General features: G+C 41.7%; 1 protein-coding gene across 1 annotated transcript in view; it reads left to right on the top strand.

The window, feature by feature from the left end:
• The window catches only part of LOC136884180 (espin), a 28,093-nt gene extending 8,293 nt beyond the window's left edge, over positions 1–19,800 (top strand). Inside the window, exons 2-3 of the mRNA XM_067156215.2 lie at positions 5,770–5,875; positions 18,409–19,800. Of these exons, the coding sequence (XP_067012316.2) occupies positions 5,771–5,875; positions 18,409–19,419 (1,116 nt within the window). The 5' untranslated portion in view covers position 5,770 and the 3' untranslated portion in view covers positions 19,420–19,800. The remainder of the gene's footprint in view (positions 1–5,769; positions 5,876–18,408) is intronic.
• Positions 19,801–21,795: the final 1,995 nt, after the last annotated feature.

Below are 21,795 nucleotides of genomic sequence, written 5' to 3'. Positions count from 1 at the left end.
ACAAAATGTGTTCACACCTCAGGCTCCATATAACATGTTCTGATTGACGGATTCATCATTGCTGAGCCAAAACTACTGCACATCATGAACATTTGTATTTGGAATCTTTAAAAAAAAAAAAAACACGTAATTTTTGTTTATGGAAGATTCACTTCACGTGATGGGATTGCAGAAAAGTGAAGGTTGTGTTGAATTCCTTTTACATGAATACTTATATAATACTGAAGTTACAGACATGAAAATTGGTATTTGGTTTCTCCTTTAAAATAAAAACAGATTTGGTTTGTGAGGTTAAATGTGCATAAGGAGGTGTAAAAGTTGAATCCTTTTTGAGGACACAAATCAGAAGTGGATTTAAAAGTATACACTCCTAAGAGACTTTGACGGGGGGGGGGGGGGGGGGGAGGAATGATGACAAATATGCACTTATATGAAACAGTTTGAATTACGAAGTTAAAATTCCAAATGATATCCCAGGCGTTTAAGAACAGAAGGTTTGAACAAATTTAACCCCTCAGAATAAAATGGGGGTTAATATCCGAAAACAAATATATTCGTTAAATCCTAGGTGTGAAATGGGAGATATTTCAAACGTTCCATTCCTAAAGTTTTGAATGGGTTTAGCTCCGTAAATGAAATTATTCATCCCTCCAAAAGAGTTTGAGGTAAAAAGTTGTAATTTTACGAGAAGGGTCTTTCATGGCCTAGGTGAAAAATACTTCAAATATTTCTCCCTTAAGGCCTCCAGATGATGGCTGACTCTCAAACACACAATATCCATTCTCCCGAAACAGTTTCAGGCACTCATTTTTTTATGAACTGTGGTCTTCTGTATCTTCGATATTAACAACATTCAGCCCTTAAGGTATTCATTACTCCATCACTACTGGACATACGCAGGTTGGTGGATGTTAAATAAGCTAGGGCTAAACATTCATATCCTTCCGTAAGAAGGGTTAGATCATTCCCCCCAAACCGTTTGACGTACTGCAGGCTCAGCTGACAGTCGACTCTCCAAACTGTAGAACTTGGAATAGGTTTTTTTTTTAAATCCGTAGTGAAACACGGGTTTAGTTTCGTTTATTGCCTTTCTTGTATGGCGAGGCTCAGGCTATGAAGCCTGCTATTATGCCAAACCATATTACACAACACCTTTATACAATTTATAGAATAATGTACATAAAAACATTCTTTACATATACTGTATTTCCAAAAATCACTAAAATTAATTTACTCTACCTCTATAATTTTGTATCCTTATTGATAATTAAGAACTAAATATTACGTTATGAGATCTACTTTTAACAGTTTGAGTGTGTATAGTCTGCGCACCTTTTAGCGGTATTTCTTTGTACGAGGGTGAGGAGTAAGGTGGGAGCTCTCCTGGTTCCGGTTATACTGCCGTCTGAATTGAAATGAAACCTGAATTGAATCGATAATATGATCGATGAATATGAATTTTCTAAACATTTATTATCTTACGCCAACAACTGCCACACATACGTTATTTAACATTATATAACATTTCTCCATGCGAATCTTGTTCCGAGCATGAATTCTATAGTTTGGCTTTGCTGTGTAAACGACAACAGTACTAGTACGTTAAGTCGCACGTAGATGTCACACAGCGATGCATAAGCGATTCATGGTTTGTTTCAAAGGTTGCCAATACGAATCTCGAATATAACAGAGGTCGACCGATTCTGCACTAGGATGCGCGTCCGGTATAGAGTTCGGGCACAAGCTTTATTTTGTAATTGGCCAGGAAAGATCATTTCCAGTTATATTTCGTTTTTCTTCCACAAAACGAACACTTAAGTTTTCTCTAGTACATTTAAAACTGTCCCCTCTATCCGTCATTAGCCCTTCTGATTAAAATGTTATTTCAATCTGCCTTTAGTCTCGCAAAAATCCCATGAGTATAGGCTACTGTGCGTATGTGCAGGATTTACCCGCGCAGTAACTAGGCCTAATCTTATCCTAATTTACTCTACTACGTAGACTTTTATACAAATTGACGTGTTGAATGGTCAGTATAGCATTTCGTCTAATAAACTAATAGAAAGAATCATGAATCTACTGAACACTACGAAGTATCTGCACAGCAGACCCGCCCCGTCCTGCTATCTCAGATTACTCACATAAATGGACCCTTAAGATGGAAGCTTGGATTTGAGGAGTTGGCGGTTTCTTACGGTTTAATATTTTCTGTCCTGGCAACCACAAGGCGCTTTCGCGCTTCGGGGAGGCCCTTAATCCACCAAATACAGGTGACGAGACGTCCGTTTTAGATCATTGTCCGGGGTCGGGGCGAGGTTTTTTTTTTTTTTGCAGTTGGTGGCTTAGCAACCGTGTTGTTCTAGGAAACCACTGCCCTGTTAGTCATTGGCTCCTGACAGTTCGTGTGCGTATTGTTGTTTTTGTTTTTTTTTTTTTTTGCTAGGGGCTTTACGTCGCACCGACACAGATAGGTCTTATGGCGACGATGGGATAGGAATGGCCTAGGAGTTGGAAGGAAGCGGCCGTGGCCTTAATTAAGGTACAGCCCCAGCATTTGCCTGGTGTGAAAATGGGAAACCACGGAAAACCATCTTCAAGGCTGCCGATAGTGGAATTCGAACCTACTATCTCCCGGATGCAAGCTCAGGGCGAGTTACTTTAAAAAACCCTAAATGTCCCCGTAAGTCTGCTTATTTGGGGCAGGCCCTGTCTATCTTATTACTTCATTACACGATGGCATCATAGAAATGTCATTATGGTCATACAGTACATGTAGACGCTATTTACCACACTAGAGAGTGCACGCTATGTTAATGTGGCAAGCGACAGGATATAACTGGGATTTGAAGCGAGCCTCTTTTAAATGGATGGGGCTGAGAAGTGATAATCATTATTCTGATGTTGAAAAAATGTATTCCGTATTTGCGATCTAAGTCTAAATCAGTTGAAATCTTTTGATCAGTTGTGCAGTTTCAAACAATTCCGGAATTAGCGTAGTAATGGCCCTGAACTAGGCTAAGTATTTCAATTCACATAAGTCACATTAGTTACTAAAACTTTTGTTTCTATGCCAGGGCACAATACAAATGTAGAAAGACTTAAGCTCAGCACAGATAAACAGAGAACATTTCAACATCTGATGGTTCGGTATGTAAAGGAGTGTAGCTGTCCCGCCTTCGAACGAGAGATTTTGAATTGATGGTGATTGATGCACACAGTCTACTAAAAGCTTAACGTCCCCATTCGACGCCGTATCAGAAGTATCATCAAGGCGTGTGAATTAGTCAATGTTTTAATTTTTAAGAATTTACTGTAACTTATAGGCTAATACGCATATGGATACGTTTTGTTTATGTAAGTTAAGTGAAAATTAGAATAGATAACTTATGTCTAAATTCAGACTCAGTGGAGGAACTTTTTGTCTTTTTTTTCGACATTGTCCCTTTTAAATAGTTTTCTCTTTTTTTAAAAATCTAATTGCAGCTGGTCACCCTATGTAGGTGCACATTCTAATCGATGTTCGCCGTTAGTGACACTATCTCGACCAGCGCAGCACCACTAGCTCCTAAAATGTCTGCATGAATTTTAAAACTGGATCAATCTGCCCTTTCACCCAATAGGGCCACGGAGGGCGACTGAGGTCACATCCCGCCGCCACAAGTTTGTGGATCGAGCATTCATGCGCTAACGCTTTACTGGTTATATTGACGAGTCATGCGACAAATCTACTAGTTAGGAAGAAAATGTACATTTTCTTTGTAGAAATCTGTTTTCTAAATGCAGTTAATGGGGTTCATAGAACTAACAACGTATTAAACACTTGCTTCCCGGATAAGAATGACTAACTACAGCAATCTAGGGACCGATGACCTAGATGTTTAATAATGAACTACAACAGTTGGTTGATTTTTCACTGGCTAAGTCTCCCTATAACTTATGGCGCAAGTCGCTTCCCCTCAGTAGACTTGTATTTCTCCATGTTGCTCACCAGGGCTGTGCAGGCATAAGGGTTGTCACACTAATATGCTAGTGTTCGATTGTGTGTTATTTTGTATCGACACGGTTGTAGAGATGCTACTTTCACCCGAACCTATTTTATTTTATCTTAAGTTTATAAAAACGTGACGATTTCTTACAGAAGCGATAAAGTAGCGCCATTGTATTCAGCACTGTTCTGCTTTTTGCTTCATATGAGAGCTGAGCATCTTACGCCCCTAAAAATTTAAATACTTGTATTTTGTACTGCATTGCTTTTGGCAACTTTTAAAGATTCTTTTCTTTGTACACTGTTAGTTGATTAAAAAGCTTGATATTTTTTAAATTTGATGCAAAAGCAGTGTTGTACACAAGACTATATTACGTTACATGTCTTGTACGAAGTACACCTCCAGGCATGCGGTCACCTCGGGACACTGACATGGCTGGTCTGCAAAAACCTCGCGGCTTAAGACAGTGTAAGACTCCTGTCTGCTGAGGGTAAATGTCTCGAACCGACGAAGATTTGGCCTGGTGATTAGGAATTTTAAAACGAACGATACAGCTCGAATCTGGTAACCATGTTGTGGTGTACGGATCTCGCTTATTTTGCTCATCTCCAGTTGATTGTTTTCTAGAACGCGAGTTCGCAAAGTTCGCGGACTTGCCGCTCGTACAACAAGAAAGTTTATCGTCGATAATAACATTTACCGAGAGACAGACAAGCAAAGGATGGACCAACCTCGGAGTGAGCAGCTCTTTTGTTATTCAGTCAAGGTCTATCTGCGGGCTCGCCTTCGAACGAGAGATTTTGAATTGATGGTGATTGATGCACGCAGTCTGCTAAAAGCTTAACGTCCCCATCTGACGCCGTCACTCCAGATAAACTCTGCGGAGAAGTTTCTAAATGAACAGAGGCTTTTGGTTCTAAGCTACACCTTGTCGGCCAACAGGCCACTAGGAGGGGTGCGACTTGTAGGCGATATTGTTTTCTCCCGTTATTTGTAGCTACCAGTCACGTCGCCCCTTTCTCTCCCTTTCTCTCCCGATCCCTGTAAATTATGTAATGTGAAGTGTGTAGACGTGGATAAAATTACGTGCTTAATCTCAGGTTGATTTTTACTGCGGACTACATCTAAGTCTTTATGCTAGACGCTTCCAAGTTGCTTTTCTTTGTATTTTTTCCAGTTCTTGAATCAAGTAATCCTTGTGAGGGTCCCATACACTGGAACCATACTCTAGTTCAGGTCTTACCAGAGACTTACATGCCCTCTCCTTTACATCATTACAACTACCCCTAAACACCCTCATAACCAATTGCAGAGATCTGTACCCTTTATTTTCAATCCAATTTATGGGATTACCCTAATGATCTTTCCTTATATTAACACCTAGATACTTAAAATGATCCGCAAAAGGAACTTTTACTTCATCAGCGCAGTAATTAAAACAGAGGGCTTATTCTGTCGATCTCCAAAAGACTGCAGATGATCGACGCCCCAGTAACTTAGAAACGCTCTATCAGGTCGCACCAACTCGCTATTGAGTTGTGTAAAGCAGTAAACTTGAAAAAGGCGGTAGGAATAAAATGGTCCCCTCTTGGCTCAAGCAGTGAGCAGGCGCAGAGGCGATCAGCTTTAGGCTTGGTGTGGAAAACAACGGAAAAGTATCTCGCTCTCGTCTTTCTATGTTGACCTTAATAAAGAATGACTACCCGTTCGCTACTCCACACTGTTGATATATTGTCAGTTTTCTTCAACGGAAGAATGTTTCATACTTGGTTCTCATTTTCAGGATGATCGAGCTGAGTATGAAGGTCCCACCCAGCTTCTTCGCTCTGGTGTTGAAAGCGCTTCTGCTCATCGGTGGAGTGGAGTCCAATCCCGGGCCTGTTGATAAGGTAACCATATTCCTTGCTATATGGCCGTAGCTATTAAACATTTTCTGAGAGCTCTTCGCTGCGCACTAGCATAAACGGGGCTCCCTACAGATATGGAACACACCACGGAGGACCTACACTACTCGAGCTTTGGTCGGAGATATTTGTGATAGGCTTTGCGAAAGTGAATACAATATATTACTAGAGATAAGAATCAGAGGCACTAAAAACAGTTAAAATAGCCATGTAATTACGTACTAACGTATAAAATAAGCAACAAAGTAGGTATGAAAAAATACTTAAAATGAAATAACACACGCAATTACTATAAGGTCGCACCAACTTTTGAACGTTTTCTGGTAGGTAACAATCTTGTCATGCAGAATGGGTTTGTACTCAGAGATCATCTCTCAACATCACATGAAGTGATCGGACAGAACTTCAATGAAGCCACTTCACTTGGTCGTAGTTCAGTTGTTTCATCTACCTCATCTCGTAGGACCCTGGCTACTTTTACCATCGGTTTCCATCCTGGATTCCACTGCAGGACCCTACCGAACTTCTCGCTTATGCTATGATATCTAAAATAGAGTTTTGCCTGTACATTGCTCAGAATTTAAAAAAACGATGGTATTTCTGTATCATTCGTGCCCACAGTAACAAGGAAATGCACTTCATCCTTTTCTGTCTGTCCACGCATCACTAGAAAACGGCGGAAGAGAATTTAATAAAAATCGGTATACAAAGTCGGGGAATACGTCGCTATAATCTAGGCCACAAATAATGTTATTCACGCGGAATGAAATGGCAGTTAAGGAGTAGGCCTAAAATTTAATTCCCAATTGTTATTAGTGGTCGTATCGATAAATACTACATAACTAAAACGTTATATAGTGTTATTTCCGATCATTTATGTCTTATACATTGTTACCATACCGGCTATGATCAGAGATATTCATGAATCTGGATTTTTGTTATTAAGTCCTTATCAGCGCCGAGTCGAGAGAAAATGGGTAAACAGGATTTAATGAAAATCGATATGTAAAGTCGGAGAATAAGGAACTACAGTCTACGCTATAAATAATTTTATAAGACTCCGTGATATCAGAGTAGAAAGAAAGCTAAATGTGCAGGCCTCCAATACAGATAACATTACACTGACTATTGTTTGTGACTTCTGTTGCCACTCATACGTCGCACCGACACAGTTCGGTCTTATGACAACGATGGGATAGGAAAGGGCTATGAGTGTGAAGGAAGAGGCCTTGGCTTTAGTTGAGGCACAAACCCAGCATTTGCCTGGTGTGAAAATGAGAATCCACAGAATAACATCTTCAGGGCTGCCGACAGTGGGGTTCGAATCCACTATCCCTGGATGCAAGCTCACAGCTGCACGCCTCTAACCACACGGCCAACTCTCCCGGTCGTACAGAGTGTGCCTGAATATTGGCGGGGAGTAGCTGGGGAGTTACATAACTTTCTTCTTTAGCATGCCATTCCTGTGGTTCATAAATTTTCTGATACTGCTGGTACGTAACGCACTGGTTCATCATAGCATTCTTGCTATTCAATCCCTACTCTGAGGCACTGATTGGATTGAGTAGTGTGCATATTTAACGGAATAATGGCAGATGAGTGTTCACGGCTGTCTGCGGCCTGGTCATTCCAACTCTGGAACTTTGGACTGTTAGATCGGCACCGTAGTACTGTTCGTTAAAAGTGAGAAATGTGCTAGTTTCTCATTTGATCCAGTATGTTATATGATAACATTGCTTTTAATCGCTACATTCCACTGATGTTTTTGTAATGACCTATGTTGACTTCAGTTTGGAAAACCACAAAGTCAGTCTTTCTGAGAATCCCGTAGCGAAGCACGGGTACATCAGCTAGTATGAGATATTGTAGGCGTGGCATTTCATTTTCATGCCCTTCGTGGGGAAGTCTTTCTTTGGTAAACACCTTCATTTTTCGAAGGATCAGATCCCTTTCATAGTTTCCAACATTTCAGAAGAGATTAATCCAAAAAATAGCACAGTACAAGGTTTAAAAAAAATTGATGCTCAACATGTTAAAAATATAAGCAGTCATGGTCATTTTAAGTGACGAAAAGCAAAAAATACAATCAAATTTGAGTGGTAGCAGTACCTTACTGAAGGTTTGCCATAGCATTGCTTACGTTCGAAGCGCTGCAGAGGCAGTCAAGGGAACTAGATATTGTAGGCCTGGCAGTTTCTTTGGGTTCCTTGATAAAATGAAATAGGATAAAATACTGCACACAAATAGAATTAAATTTTCTCTTTCCTTTGTTTGAAATGTCTGAACAAACAGAAAAAGTTCATTCTTCTGGTAATTAACAGGGCCATTCACTACAAAAGGCCCCACTATTAACTCTGCCCTCATGCGAAGACGTGCTAGTTTGGTTGCTACTTGAGTCCTCGAACAGGAAACGTAAGCTTTGTTACCACAGTCCATATGGCCGGTTGTGTTTCACGCTCTGCCAAGAGGTGGTGGTGATTATTGTTTTAAGAGGAAGTACAACTAGGGACTAATCAGAGGGGTCTCCTTTAGTCCCCTCTTACGACAGTCGGAGGATAACGCGGGTGTTATTCTACCGCCCGCACCCACAGGGAGAGGCCAGCTACGTACAGGCAAAGTGTTAACGCTGACTGTGCGTGACGGCTCACTGACTCCCATCACACTTTATCCTGGCTTTGGACTGGCTACACACAATATCTTTTGAATATAGGCGTGTTTAAAATCAGCTATTGACTTCGTCAGTTACTTTGTGCTAAAATTAATCTCCGTCAGTTTTAAGCATGGAAATTCAGTGTATTTACATTTCTCCCTGATTCTATTTACACTAATTACATATTTACTCTCGCCAATCAACAGTGGACCTTCTGGATTTCATAACAACTCTTCAAAGTTTCTGGAGATAGGAAATTGTTTTCAAACAAGCGACAATATCAACACTTTCTTCATATTTTTTAACTGTTCTTTCCAGTCTGTCATCTAGAACGATGTAAGCGATCTTTCTTCGTTCACCTTCCATATTGAGCTGGGCCCTTTTGAGCGCACACGCAGAGCTCTCTGCTTCTTTCTTTAAACATTTGATGAGGTCTTTGATTCGAGGATTTGTCTTCAAAGTTCGGCGGCGTTAATTTTGTTGTGCCATCCCACGACGGAATTGCTGGTTCGATGACTCCTGCCGTAACAACTCCAAATTTCGACTGGAACTTCTTCATTCCCCATCCACCTTTCTACGAAATAGTCCAAAAATGCAGAAAGTTTTTCATTGTCAGGTACTCTGGAACATATTTCCAACCAACCATCGGAAACATCCTCAGGTCGAAGAGACTCTAAAGAAGCACACATTCTCACTTCTTCGTTCTTCATATACTCACAAGCAAGTCCCAAATCTTGAACTTTTCTCCAGATACACTTTTTCATGTGACCCCCTGTGGGTGGGGGACGCAGACGAAGAATACACCAACGGTATCCCCTGCCTGTCGTAAGAGGCGACTAAAAGAGGCGACCAAGGGATGATTGGATTAGAACCATGAAACTACTCGTGATCAATACCACCACGCGAGGAACACCATGTATCGTTATTACTTGCGCATAGTACCACTATGTTAGGTACCAAATAGGTTTGTGATTAGTAGCACTATATGAGCGATACCAGGGTTCTGGCTTGCCTATGATTAGTACCCACTATATAAGGAACACCACGGGATAGTAAGAGTCCCTGTGGTTAGTACACGGATGTCATGAACACCATAGGTTTGCGTTGCCTGTAAATTGCGCCCCAATGTGCGAATTTCATAACATGTCAGTAGTACCATAATGTGTGGAATACCGCGAGTCTACGATACTTTTGATTAGTACCGCACCATGACAAATACCATGTTTCTACTTTCCAAGCGATGAGTACCATTGTGAGAGGCCGATGACCTATATTTTGGACCCCTTTAGCTTGCAAGCATCATCGATTCAGTATTGAGCTATAGAAGCAGTTCCTTGGTCAGTATTACTATTGTTTACCGTCAGTTTCTGAGACTGAGGCATTGCAGGTCTGCTCCACTGATTGTTTTAAATTCATATCCATCCGTTCATTTTTCGTCCTCACTCTTTGAATTCTGGTCAGTGGAGGATTTTGGATTTTATTTCGTCATTGCATTTCGTACCATCGGGGGCCGATGACCTAGATGTTAGGCAAACAAGAATCATCTTTTTCATGTGGAAGTAGCATCCTTTTACCTCTACTGCTGGAAATACAAATGTAATCGTCGAAATTGCTACCGATTCAAAGTCGACCGTCACTCTCGCTGCATTCCGCTCTGGTATGGCCTCAATAAGAAGGTGAAACAGCCGAATATATGTTTCTTTTCTTTTGTTTGGAAAGAGAGCAAATACAACTGAATATATATTTGTTTCTTTTTTGAGCTTCCAGTGTCTACATGAATGGTATAAATGTGCGAAAATTGTTTACTGCAACTCTTAACAGTTCCATCAATAAAAATTCTTGCTTACTTCTCAAAGCTTCTTTTCCTAAACTTCCACTAAAAATAATAAGTCGCTTGCCAGTGTTGTCTTTCAAAAGAAAACCACTCCCGTCTGTCATGGCAAGCAATTCCATTTCCAGGACGACTTCTTCAGACGATTCCGGTTCTCGTTGATTACCGGTACCGTGCTATTTGGCTCTGTGACGGTATAATCCCTGCTTCGTAACATGCTGTGCTGGTATTTCGGTAGTCCTTGTTGTGGAGATTACCTATTTGTTCACAGTATATTTTAGAAACTGGCGCGTCCTCCTCGCGTGCTCTCTTCTTCGCCTGATTAGAGCTTTTAATACTTCTAAGCGAGCTTCATCAAGAGGTCCACATTGATGTTCGCTTGAACACAGCACTTCACCACGTTGGCTCTTGATGGATCTTCGGCAAAGTGCCGATCTCTTTGTACAGCACCTTGCCCTTTTAACATTGTACGAGTAACCTCGGTAGTGGGCACGGCTTCCTGTGACTGTTCGTTGAAACTTCCATATCAAGCACAACTAGAATGCACTTAATAAGTTATGACCAGAACAGTGACACTCGGAGCGAGGCAAGTGCAATTTCTAGAGTGAAAGGGAATTTCCCGGGAGGCAGCCGGACACGCTCAGTTGTAAACAGCTGATGGACTGGGAGCGAATGACATATTCTAGTCTTGGCAGATCGGCAACCTATGTTCGCCGAAGTCTTAGCGGAAGCGTAACAGATTTCACTAGAGCCTACGCATAAGTCTGGTGAAAGTTACTCACGATTTTTTAAAACGTGAGTTTTAAAAATTGCATTTCAGTTGTAAATCTCTATTTTCACTGGAAAAGAATTGTTTAAAATTACCGATTTTTAATTTTCATCCACTGTGACATAACCAGCAGCGTTCTAACTGCTCCGTCACTAATTAAATGGTTATTTACATTTTAGCAACATAAATTATTGAAAGTTCACGACTAATACAGCATTGCAACAAAACTTGGCACAATACATAAATAATAGGCCTATAAATGCTACAATGAAATGCGATCGTACTTCTCAATCACAAAAAAGATGAAAGGAACAAACGAACTTACGTTCTTACAGCTATCTTGGCAAAAGACTATCCATCCATCCCCAGTGATCCACTGCTGCAGTCAGTAGGACTTCGACGACTTTCATTTGGGTGTTGCTGCGGATGCACTTGTCCTGCAAAATAAAATAAATCACAACACGTTGTGAAGATAAAGCGTATGCGTACAACAGTTCGCATCGAGAGGGAGGTAGGGGATAGGGGTTGAGCAACGTAGCTCGATGTTGATTGGTTCTCGCATATGTCTAGGAGGTTGGAAGGATTGAAGGCTTAGAGGTCAAAGGGTTCCTTGTTTCTCCTGACGGAAATTTTCCAAGCGCTATTTCTAGGGACTTCAGAGAATTCCCGTTTTTGTTCGTGGTCAAGCACACCATCTACCGGCTGATTTAAAATAATCAAAGGCATCAAATAGGAAATTAGTCAAAATAGGCACAAACCCTTGAAATAGGCATGTATAGGCACATTAACGAAATCTCGCTAAGAGGCTAAAACGGATTTATATCTCAAAAGCCTTAAGTTTCTGAACACAGGAATCAAATGGGAAATTCTCACCTAATTATTACAGTGAAACCTCTTCTCGGGCTGACTGGCTCAGACGCTTGAAGAGTTTTTCTTACCCTAACTTGGTAGGTTCGGTACTCGCTCAGTCCAGTGGTATTTGAAGGTGTTCAAAGGTCACTACGTTTACTGGACTAAATTCCGGAACCTTGGCGTCTCCAAAAACCGTATAAGAAGTTATTGGGACGTCAGACAAATTATTTTTATTAAAACGTCTTTTGAAGAGAGTCGCAGGGGACTCTCCGTTGCCCAACTCGTCCTCGGCGGTGTTACGTCGTGGTCCTTGTTCTTTCGCTGATACGCGTGCGTTCCTCGTGACTTGAGCTGCTTTCTTTGTGGACAAAGCTCTCGCACTCGTCAAAACATCTTACAACAGTGGTGTTGATTATTGTTTTAAGATGTACAACTACGCAACTATCTTCTGTATAACACTAATCAAGAAAAAAAATGAAAGGGATGGGCCAAAGGAAGACAAGGCCACGAAGGTCATGAAAATAGAACTCCCTAGTCCTCGAGTGCTCAAATAAAGTTGGGGTCAGAAAAGAACAAGAACTGACCAATGGAGTTCGGATAGCATGGATAAAAGGTAGGAGCCTCGCGAAAGTGGAAGAAATGCGAAATTTCAGCTGAGGGTCCCGTGGTTGCCCACTCTCGCTCCAAAGTTAAGAGGACCTGGGGTCCCTTTTAGTCGCCTATTTAGACAGGCAGTGGAACCGTGGGTGTTATTCTACAGCCCCCACACACAAGCGTAGGCAGAAAAGAAAGTTAACATGTTCGTATTGACGATCTAACGCACTCAGAGCAACAGTGCATCGTGTCCCTTAACTTCAGCGCAGTTTTCATGAACAGCCCGTGTCAATTAGCACCACTGACCACGGCAGCGATTGTGCACCTGGTGAAGCAGCGAACCCAACGTAAGAGGAGTGCTTAGACTTAGGGTTATGGGAAATATTAGACCTGGGAACCTCAGCAGGTTTCCCAAAACAATTTCGGCGCACGTAGGAGGTAGCTCTATTAACTGTTTTGGAGACCAGAATGGCATACGCCCTTAAGCAACCTGCGCGTCGTGATGAGGATGAAATGAAAAAAACATCCAGCACCCTTGCCAGTGGAATTCACCAATGATGGTTGAAATTCCTGGCCCTGTCGGGAATCGAAGCCCGGACGCCTGTGACCAAAGGCCAGCACCCTGACCACTGCGCATGCTCGCTGACGAATGGCGGTGCTAATGAAACTCGCGAACATTTCAGGCTGATAATTAGTTCGTCGGAAGTGTGTAACTAATGCCTGGTCGAGAGGGAACGTTAATGGTAGGAATATGGCTCACGAGAACATCAGCGCTTTCGAAGTCTTTGTTGCAAGAACCGAAAGCTTCAGAAAGGTTTTATTCTCCTACAGAACAGGACTGGAATGGCGTCCGGGAGTAGTCGTGTGTCGGTATCGCTCCGTGTCTTTGTCTGTTAGTAGTGTTCAAATGTAGTCTCCGGGATGAGAATGTGCTAGACTTCGACGTGAAATATGAAAACCGTTGGGAAAACGCTTTTGTGAATGGTTCGGAGCTTCGTACTTCAGCCCACGTGCTGGCTTTAAATGGAACTATGTATCTGGTGACGTCACAACAACAGACTAACTCTAGCCCAAAGATATCTGGTTCAGCGATTTGTGTGCTTCTATTGGCTTTGTCCGGCGACATACATCTGAACCCAGGACCCCAGCATGACAGCGGTATGAATTTCTTCTGCCAAAATGTAGGGAGCATGTGTAATTCTTTGACGGACTTTAACCTCTCTTTCAGTGATTGTATAGTTGAAAGTTGGTTAAATGATTCTGTTGGTGATAATGAACTGTTGTCTACTGATTACTGTGTGTTTCGTCAAGACAGACAGCAGGTCCATAGTAGCAAAGTTAAAGGGGGAGGGATTATGATTGCTGTGAAATCTGCTCTAAGGCCAGTTTCCCGGCCAGAGCTGGCGGGAGACTGGGAGTGTCTCGTGGTCAAGGCCAACCCAACATCAGGGAGCTTTGTGTTTGTAGTGTGCTGCTACCTGCCACCGGACGAAGTGACTGTTAGGATGAGTAATCTTCGAGCAACACTGGCTAACGTCACAGCTGTTTTAAACCCGCAGGATATCCTTGTAGTTTGCGGAGACTTTATCAGGCATTTGGCTTGGAATCCTGGTCCCGTTATAAAACAAATATGTGCGGATGTCTTCTTACTTCTTAGTGAATTCGGACTCAAGCAAATGTGTCACTTTCCAACAAGAAACGAGAACTTCCTGGACCTTGTTCTAATATCGGATCAATACTGTGAACACTTGGACTGCTTTGAGACGGAAAAGGTAATTACATCCGAACATCGAGCTGTAAAATTCACTCTTTACCGCGAGTTATGCGCCCCGTACCGCAGAGGAAGTTGATGTTCGCATGGACTATGTCCGATTTTCCTCTAATGAGAGATCTCCATTCGTTGTGTCCCTGGAATTTAATCGAGGACTCCCCCTCCGTCGACGAGGCGTTAACCCTTTCCTACGACTTCCTTCCTGCTGTAATAAGACACTGTACCGTCCCGGATAGTTAGCACGCGGAAGTACCCATGCTGGTACGACTCTGAGGTAATAGATAAATTAAAAGAAAAGGAGAGGGCAAGAAGGAAGTTTAAAAAAAACGAGCCATAATAGTGATTATGTGCAATTTTTGACCATACGCGGTGAATTTAAGCGTCTTCAGCTCAGGAAAAATATAGAAACTATATCTTTGATGGAATCAAAATTAGCTGCCAACCCGAAGTGTTTCTGGAATTTTGTAAACAACGGAGGTCATCTTGCTTGCCATCTACTATGCTTCAGGACGGGAAAGAACTACAGGACAAGAGGAGCATCTTGGACAATTTTGCAGATACCTTTCAAAAGTACCACCCACCTGCCGCACAGTGTAATCTATCCACTTCGTCCGTATGTGATATAGTGACCTCTCCAACAGAGGTATCTTCAATTCTTGCTTCTTTGGATACCTCCAAATCATGTGGTCCACATGACGTACCCGCTATGGTTTTGAAGAATGTGCATCTGAGCTATGTAGGCCACTTAGCATCATAATAAATGTGTCATTCTCGTCAGGGTATTTTCCTTGTGAGTGGAAGAAAGGTTATGTCATGCCAGTGTTCAAGAAAGGAGACAAAATGGTGTTTGGTAACTACAGGCCAGTTGTGTTATTGTCCCTAATTTCAAAGGTGGCGCAGAAGATCGTGTATAAGAGATTGTACAGTTCAGTTTCACAGTATATTAATATAGCGCAGCACGGTTTTGTACAGAAACGCTCTAGCGTGTCCAATATGGCGGTGTATATCAATTTCATATCAGAATCTCTGGATAGGAGACAACTAGTGGATGTTGTTTATACGGACTTCTCCAAAGCCTTTGATTCAGTTCAACATGATGCTCTACTCACCAAATTGTCAGCATATGGGATAGGAGGAAGTGCTTTGGAGTAGATTAGAAGCTATCTCACTAATAGAGTTTGCGTAGTAAAAGCTGATGGTATTATGTCAAAGCCGTACCACAGATTTCAGGTGTCCCCCAAGGCTCTTCACTGGGCCCTCTTTTCTTTATCATATTCATAAATGATATAACATCAGTTATACAACACAGTAACTGCCTTCTCTCTGCTGACGATCTAAAGATCTTTAAGGTGGTCAATAGTGAGTTGGACTGTAAGTTGTTACAGTCTGACTTTAACCTACTAAGTAACTGGTGTAAAAAATGGCTGCTTGGTTTGAATACTTAAAAATGCACCGCAATTACATTTTCACGCAAGTTGGAACCAGTAAATTGCCCTTACCATTTACTCAATAACCAAATAGCTCGTGTGAATGAAATAAATGATCTTGGTGTGACACTTTCAAACTGCTACGGTCTTTCCTTCGAGAAACATTTAAACAAGATTTCTAGGAAAGGGTTTAAATTACTTGGTTTTCTGAAAAGAAATTGTGCCCAATTTGTTTCTCCTAAAACTCTAATAACTTTGTTTTGCACTCTAATCAGGCCATCGTTAGAATACTGTTGCCTTCACAGCAGTATTTAATACAAAACTTGGAAAGAATCCAAATAATGTTCATGAAATGGATCAGCTACAAGGGTTTGTGTATTTCTCTCTCTTCGTCCGATTACGAGACTATGAGCATGAGGACATTGCACTCACGCCGCAGATGTGCCAATGCCATCTTTCTTTATAAGTGTCTGACGAACAGAGTGGATTGCTCAACAATACTGGATCTGATTCCATTACATGTTCCTCGTCGCAATACTAGGCAAAGGTATACGGTATTTTTCATCTGCCTAAAGTGAGAACTGTGGCGCGGGCTAACTCATGGCTTGTGAGGGCACTAACATCACTGAATGAGGTGGGTGAATCAGTGGACCTTTTTCACTCACCCCCATCTAAAATTAGGCATGCCCTAATTAACTCAGGAGTGTAAGGCCCTATCTGTAAAATATGTAAATGTTACTAGATGTAATTTAATAATGTCAATTATCTGAGATTTAGATTTATTTATTTATTTATTTATTTATTTTTTATTTATTTATTGTATTTAAAGTTTTGTAAATATGCATATAAAAAGGTCTCTAGATTTAGTTTTAACTTGGTTATTATTGTAGGAAATTAGTGTTATTCACTTAAGGTGTATTTGTTGTATGTTATGTTTTATTGAATCATCTTTAATTGGGAAAATAACCTGTTGATGATAAATAAATCTAATCTAATCTAAGAAATAAAACTCTCAAAATGACAAACACAACAGTTCTGCCCCCGTGGAGAAAACATGTTCTACCCCCACCCCCAACCTAAAATATTTGTGGAGCATGAATATTTTTCAAATCATTTGCGAAGCAGTTTTGGTGGCGCAAGTTTTCTTGTCGGCGACATCATGCCCAATATACGAATGAAAGTTGTTTCAGCAACGATATTTTGCTAGATCGGTATTCAGAACACCCCCCCCCCCACTTATTTTGTCCCTGTTATTTTTAGCATTAACACGGATGATGTATTCAGTGCGGTCTATAATCTTGGAGGCTGTGCTCGAGCCGTCTGGCGGCAACATCATTGTGAGAGATGTTGGACCGCTTTAGCAGCCGCTAGTTGCGGGTCGGATCCTCGGATTGTTTTACGTTCACTTTATGAATTCGTCTGTGGATGGATTTCGGAATTATTTTAACCGTCACTATTGTGAATTAGACCCCTGACTATTTTAAATTCACATTCATTCTTCATTACAATGTTTTGAATTTTGTCCAGTGGATACACGAGAAGTCGCGTGGTGCGAGGGGTAGGCATGCGCCTATCTCAAGTATCAGGGCTGACAGGAACATGCGTGAATCATGCGAATTGAGGTAACCTCGTGAAGTTTCAAGGCGGTAGAGCAATTGTTATGAACGTTTAATTAGAACATGTAGTTGACATTGTCTGTCAGGACTAATGTTTGTAGCTGAGAGTGTAGTATCGTGCCCTACCTGCAACCTGCCAAGACTTCTCGTCAGGACTAATGTTTGTAGCTGAGTGTAGTATCGTGCCCTACCTGCAAGCTGCAAGACATCTCGTCAGGACTAATGTTTGTAGCTGAGAGTGTAATATCGTGCCCTACCTGCAAGCTGCAAAACTTCTCGTCACGACTAATGTTTGTAGCTAACAGTGTATTATCGTGCCTTACCTGGAAGCTGCAAGACATCTCGTCAGGACTAATGTTTGTAGCTGAGAGTGTAATATCGTGCCCTACCTGCAAGCTGCAAAACTTCTCGTCACGACTAATGTTTGTAGCTAACAGTGTATTATCGTGCCTTACCTGGAAGCTGCACGACATCTCGTCACGACTGTTTGTAGCTAACAGTGTATTATCGTGCCCTACCTACAAGCTGCCACGAGTCCTCATCAGACGCAAATAGTAAATCTTGGCATTTTAAGTGACATTGCATTTCTTCTCACCTCGTAGCATTAAAGGCCGATGACCTACATATTAGGCTCCTTTCAACAAGCATCATAATCATCAAAGCACTCGGAAATAAAAGTTGACGTGAGACAAACCGGAGATAGCGTAAGATTAACAAAAAATCATATTTTAGAAGTTGGTCTATAGCGAGAAAATAGCACTGCGTGTATAATGAAAAAAATCTTTTCATTAAAATAGTTCGACCTTAATATCATGTGATTACGATATTGTTGATAATTTGACATAATCCTACCTTTCTATTAGTGGATAACCTGTGTGTTTTGGGATTAGGGTATGCTCAGCTGTGCACTGGGAAGTTAAACTGGCACCAATTAAATTTCAATCATTGGTCAGAGCAAACTGACCATTGTCTTGTGCCTTGCACTCATAATCTCCTCTTATCTTTCAGGCCAACTGCGAGTTGTGTGGTAGCCTCTTGGAGGAAGCCCTCAAGAACCTTAAGAACGACGAGGTAGCACCTTCTGTGAAGGACAAATTACTGCAGGAATATAAGGACAAAGTCTATAAATTTGAAAATGAAATAGGATTGAAAGACAAACTGCTTCAGAAGAAGATGGAACTTGTTACCCAAAGGGAGGCCATGCTCATCGAGAAGGAGAAACTCTTGCAAGAGAGGGAAAAACTGTACATTCAGACGGAGAGGGCCTTCATGAAATGTGGAGCATCATCGGCCTGTGCTGGTTCCTACAGGAAGGTGCAGATGGCAACCAAACTCGATGCCACTCCAGAAAACTTTCACAAAGCCGTGTGTGAGGGAAACTGGTCTAGTGTAAGGCACATACTGCAGACCGGTAAATTATCCGTGGAATACAGATTTGCTGATCGCAAGACTCCTCTCCTTTTGGCCTCCGAGACTGGTCACTTGTCTCTGGTTCAATATCTCATAGAAGAAGCTCGAGCTTGTGTGAAAGCCACAGACAACTTGAAAGGGCGAACAGCTCTTCACTGGGCAGCCTGCGGTGGACACTGCGATGTCCTCATGTACCTAGTTAAGGAGGCAAACATGAATCCTTCAGAAAAGACAGCATTATCGGAAACCGCTCTGCACATAGCAGCAGAAGGTGGCTTCTTGGACGTGATTCGCTTTCTAGTGGGCACTGCCGGCGTCGGCATTCATGGCAAAGGCTCTAAAGGAATGTGTGCCGTACATTTCGCAGCTAAACGCGGACATTTGCACGTAGTTAAATATCTCTGGGAGAAATGTGACAAGACTACATTTGGCACCACGAAGGACGGCTGGACGCCTCTGCATTTCGCTTGCGAAGCCGGCCACCTCGACGTAGTGATGTACCTAGTGAAATCTGGTGCCGTGAACAAGAGCACCTTAAATCGTGCCGGATATAAAGCAGTTGCCTATGCTCCTAAAAGTAACCCTGCTATAAAAGAATTTTTGTCTTAAGAGGACTGGTGGCGAAGTGATTTGGCAGGTCCAAAAAACGGAAAAAAAATTTTAATGTAGAAATGTTTAGAAAATGTTTTAATTTATTGCAAGAAATTTTATTTAATTAACGTAATGTTACTATTCTTAATATTCATAGAACTCAATGTTAAAATTCTGGAAGCAAGACATAACACAAGAAACTTGCTTTCAAACCTTGAAAGTTGATCTTTTGATTTTGAACTATTTAAATAGTGCTTACACTGACTCGTGCAGTAACAAGCAAGAGCTTTGTAAACTGAAGAAATCTATTGGAGAATTTATTGTGCTTCATGACATACGTAAAGGCAGTGTAATATGTTTGTTAAAATAAATTTCTTCACTCTTTGCTATATAAAAGAATGCTTTGAATGTTAAATGATAAACCCTAATCCATGTGTGTTTCTTTCCTAATCCCCCTAGCAAATATTCCTAAAATATGCAATAGTAAGGGACCAGGTGTTTGAATATACCACTAACAAGGATACGTTCTATGACATGCTGGCGAGAAATCTGTTTCATGGTCCAGACATGCCTTCAAATGTGGTCATATCGTATATTTTATATCTCGCCTATGAATTCTTACGTCCCAGGACCTAAACCTCATCCCTTGAAATGTACGTAGCTGATCGTGGTGGAGATTATCGTGAGGGTAAATATAACTGGCAACTATCCTCTAACACTAAGCAGAAGAGAGTAGTCCTAGGGAGGTCAGGATAAACTGGTCCCTATTAAGACAGGCCACCGGTTCACTTACAGCTGGAGACGCCCGACAGAAGTGAACTGTTCACGGTGCAGCAGACAACGTGCGCGAGAACGCAGGATGTTAACTGGAATCGTACAATTTCAGGTTTGTATTATAAATAACAGGACTCTCGACACTGACGTCACAGATCTTGAGACTCTCGCGAGAATCTCGAGACCGATCCTGCTGTAGTGCAACCTGTGCGACGTACCAGTAAGTAAGAGTGTAAACTTGATAGTATATCATGGGCAGTTATTGCGTGAAATAACGTTCTCATATGAAAACGTGTGAGCCAATACATTTTGTCAAAAGCCTAGGAAAGCACTGCATGTTGAACTATGAGCTCCTTAATACCATTAACGAAAGTGAATACAGAATGCCAGTATCTTAAACTGTTCACGAGTTATGTCAGGTGGACTTCTTAGCTGAATAACCTGTAATTTTTTACTTGTTACTAGGATGTAAACCTACCTGGATGCCTTACAATCGTTGTCGGCAGGGTAGCTTATTGTGATTCAGATCGGGCCGGAGGTGTTCTGTAACGATTCCTCTTCACTGATATGCGTTTAACTGACGGATCATCCCAGAAGTATTTCCGCCGATGTAATTTACTTCTTTTGAATAAGCAAACGTTGCGTTTCGGACTTAGTCTTAAAGTTGTCGCGTACAACTATAGGCAATTTCACATGACACCGTCATATGTCGAAGTACCTAATTATGACGCGAATACTCTATAACATTGTAAGGAATTATTTCCTTCGTTACCAAAATATCGGTAAACACAAGCAGTGGTCATATGTTATTGAATTCGGGGTCTGATAACGATGTACACCTGTCGAAAGAACTGGAGCAAACTGAAGCATTTTAGATTACACATTTCACTCATGCGTAATGGTGGTTGCATATGCAGCAAGGCGCATCTTGCCTCGTCTCGAGTTCGAATAATGCACGCCTCTAGCATGCAGGTACGTGTACCTACAGCTGCCGTCAGGTTCTGTACTTTAACCACTCATTCGTGTACCTACCAGTGCATACAATGTCAGAATGCGTATCCTTTATAATTACGTTATACTGCGTCAAAATAGACCTCGGTAGAAGTGAACGCCCTAGTCGCTTGTTGACACGTATTTACGAAGTTGAGAAAGCCCGTGGTTGGCTATTCGCATACTCGGCACAAACAGCATTCAGCTCCAACTACCTCTAGGCCTACGACACGCTGCTCGCCGCACAATGCGGGGACAGCGCTCTCGAGATCTCTCGAAATTTCTCGCGAGAAATAGTGCCTGTGCTAGTCTCGAGAAATCCCGAGAAATCTCGAGACCTCGTCCCAGACTGCCCATCACTACGTGTGAGCCAATACATTTTGTCAAAAGCCAGGAAAAGTACTGCATGTTCCACTATGAACCCCTTAATACCATTAACGAACGTGAAAACAGAATGCCAGTATCTTAAAATGTTCCGGGGTGGACATCTTATCTGAATAACCCTGCATAATTTGTGAATAACTGTAGATAGGATGTACACCTACTTGAATACTAGCGGCGTGCATTATTCAAACTTGAGACGGGGAAGATGTGCTTTGCTACATATGCAACCCCCATTACGCATGAGTG

This window comes from Anabrus simplex, chromosome 12 (assembly GCF_040414725.1).
Source record: "Anabrus simplex isolate iqAnaSimp1 chromosome 12, ASM4041472v1, whole genome shotgun sequence".
Classification (NCBI taxonomy): Eukaryota; Metazoa; Arthropoda; class Insecta; order Orthoptera; family Tettigoniidae; genus Anabrus; species Anabrus simplex.
The sequence above is the reverse complement of the archived record's forward strand: the minus strand, read 5'-3'. Positions and strand labels throughout refer to the sequence as shown.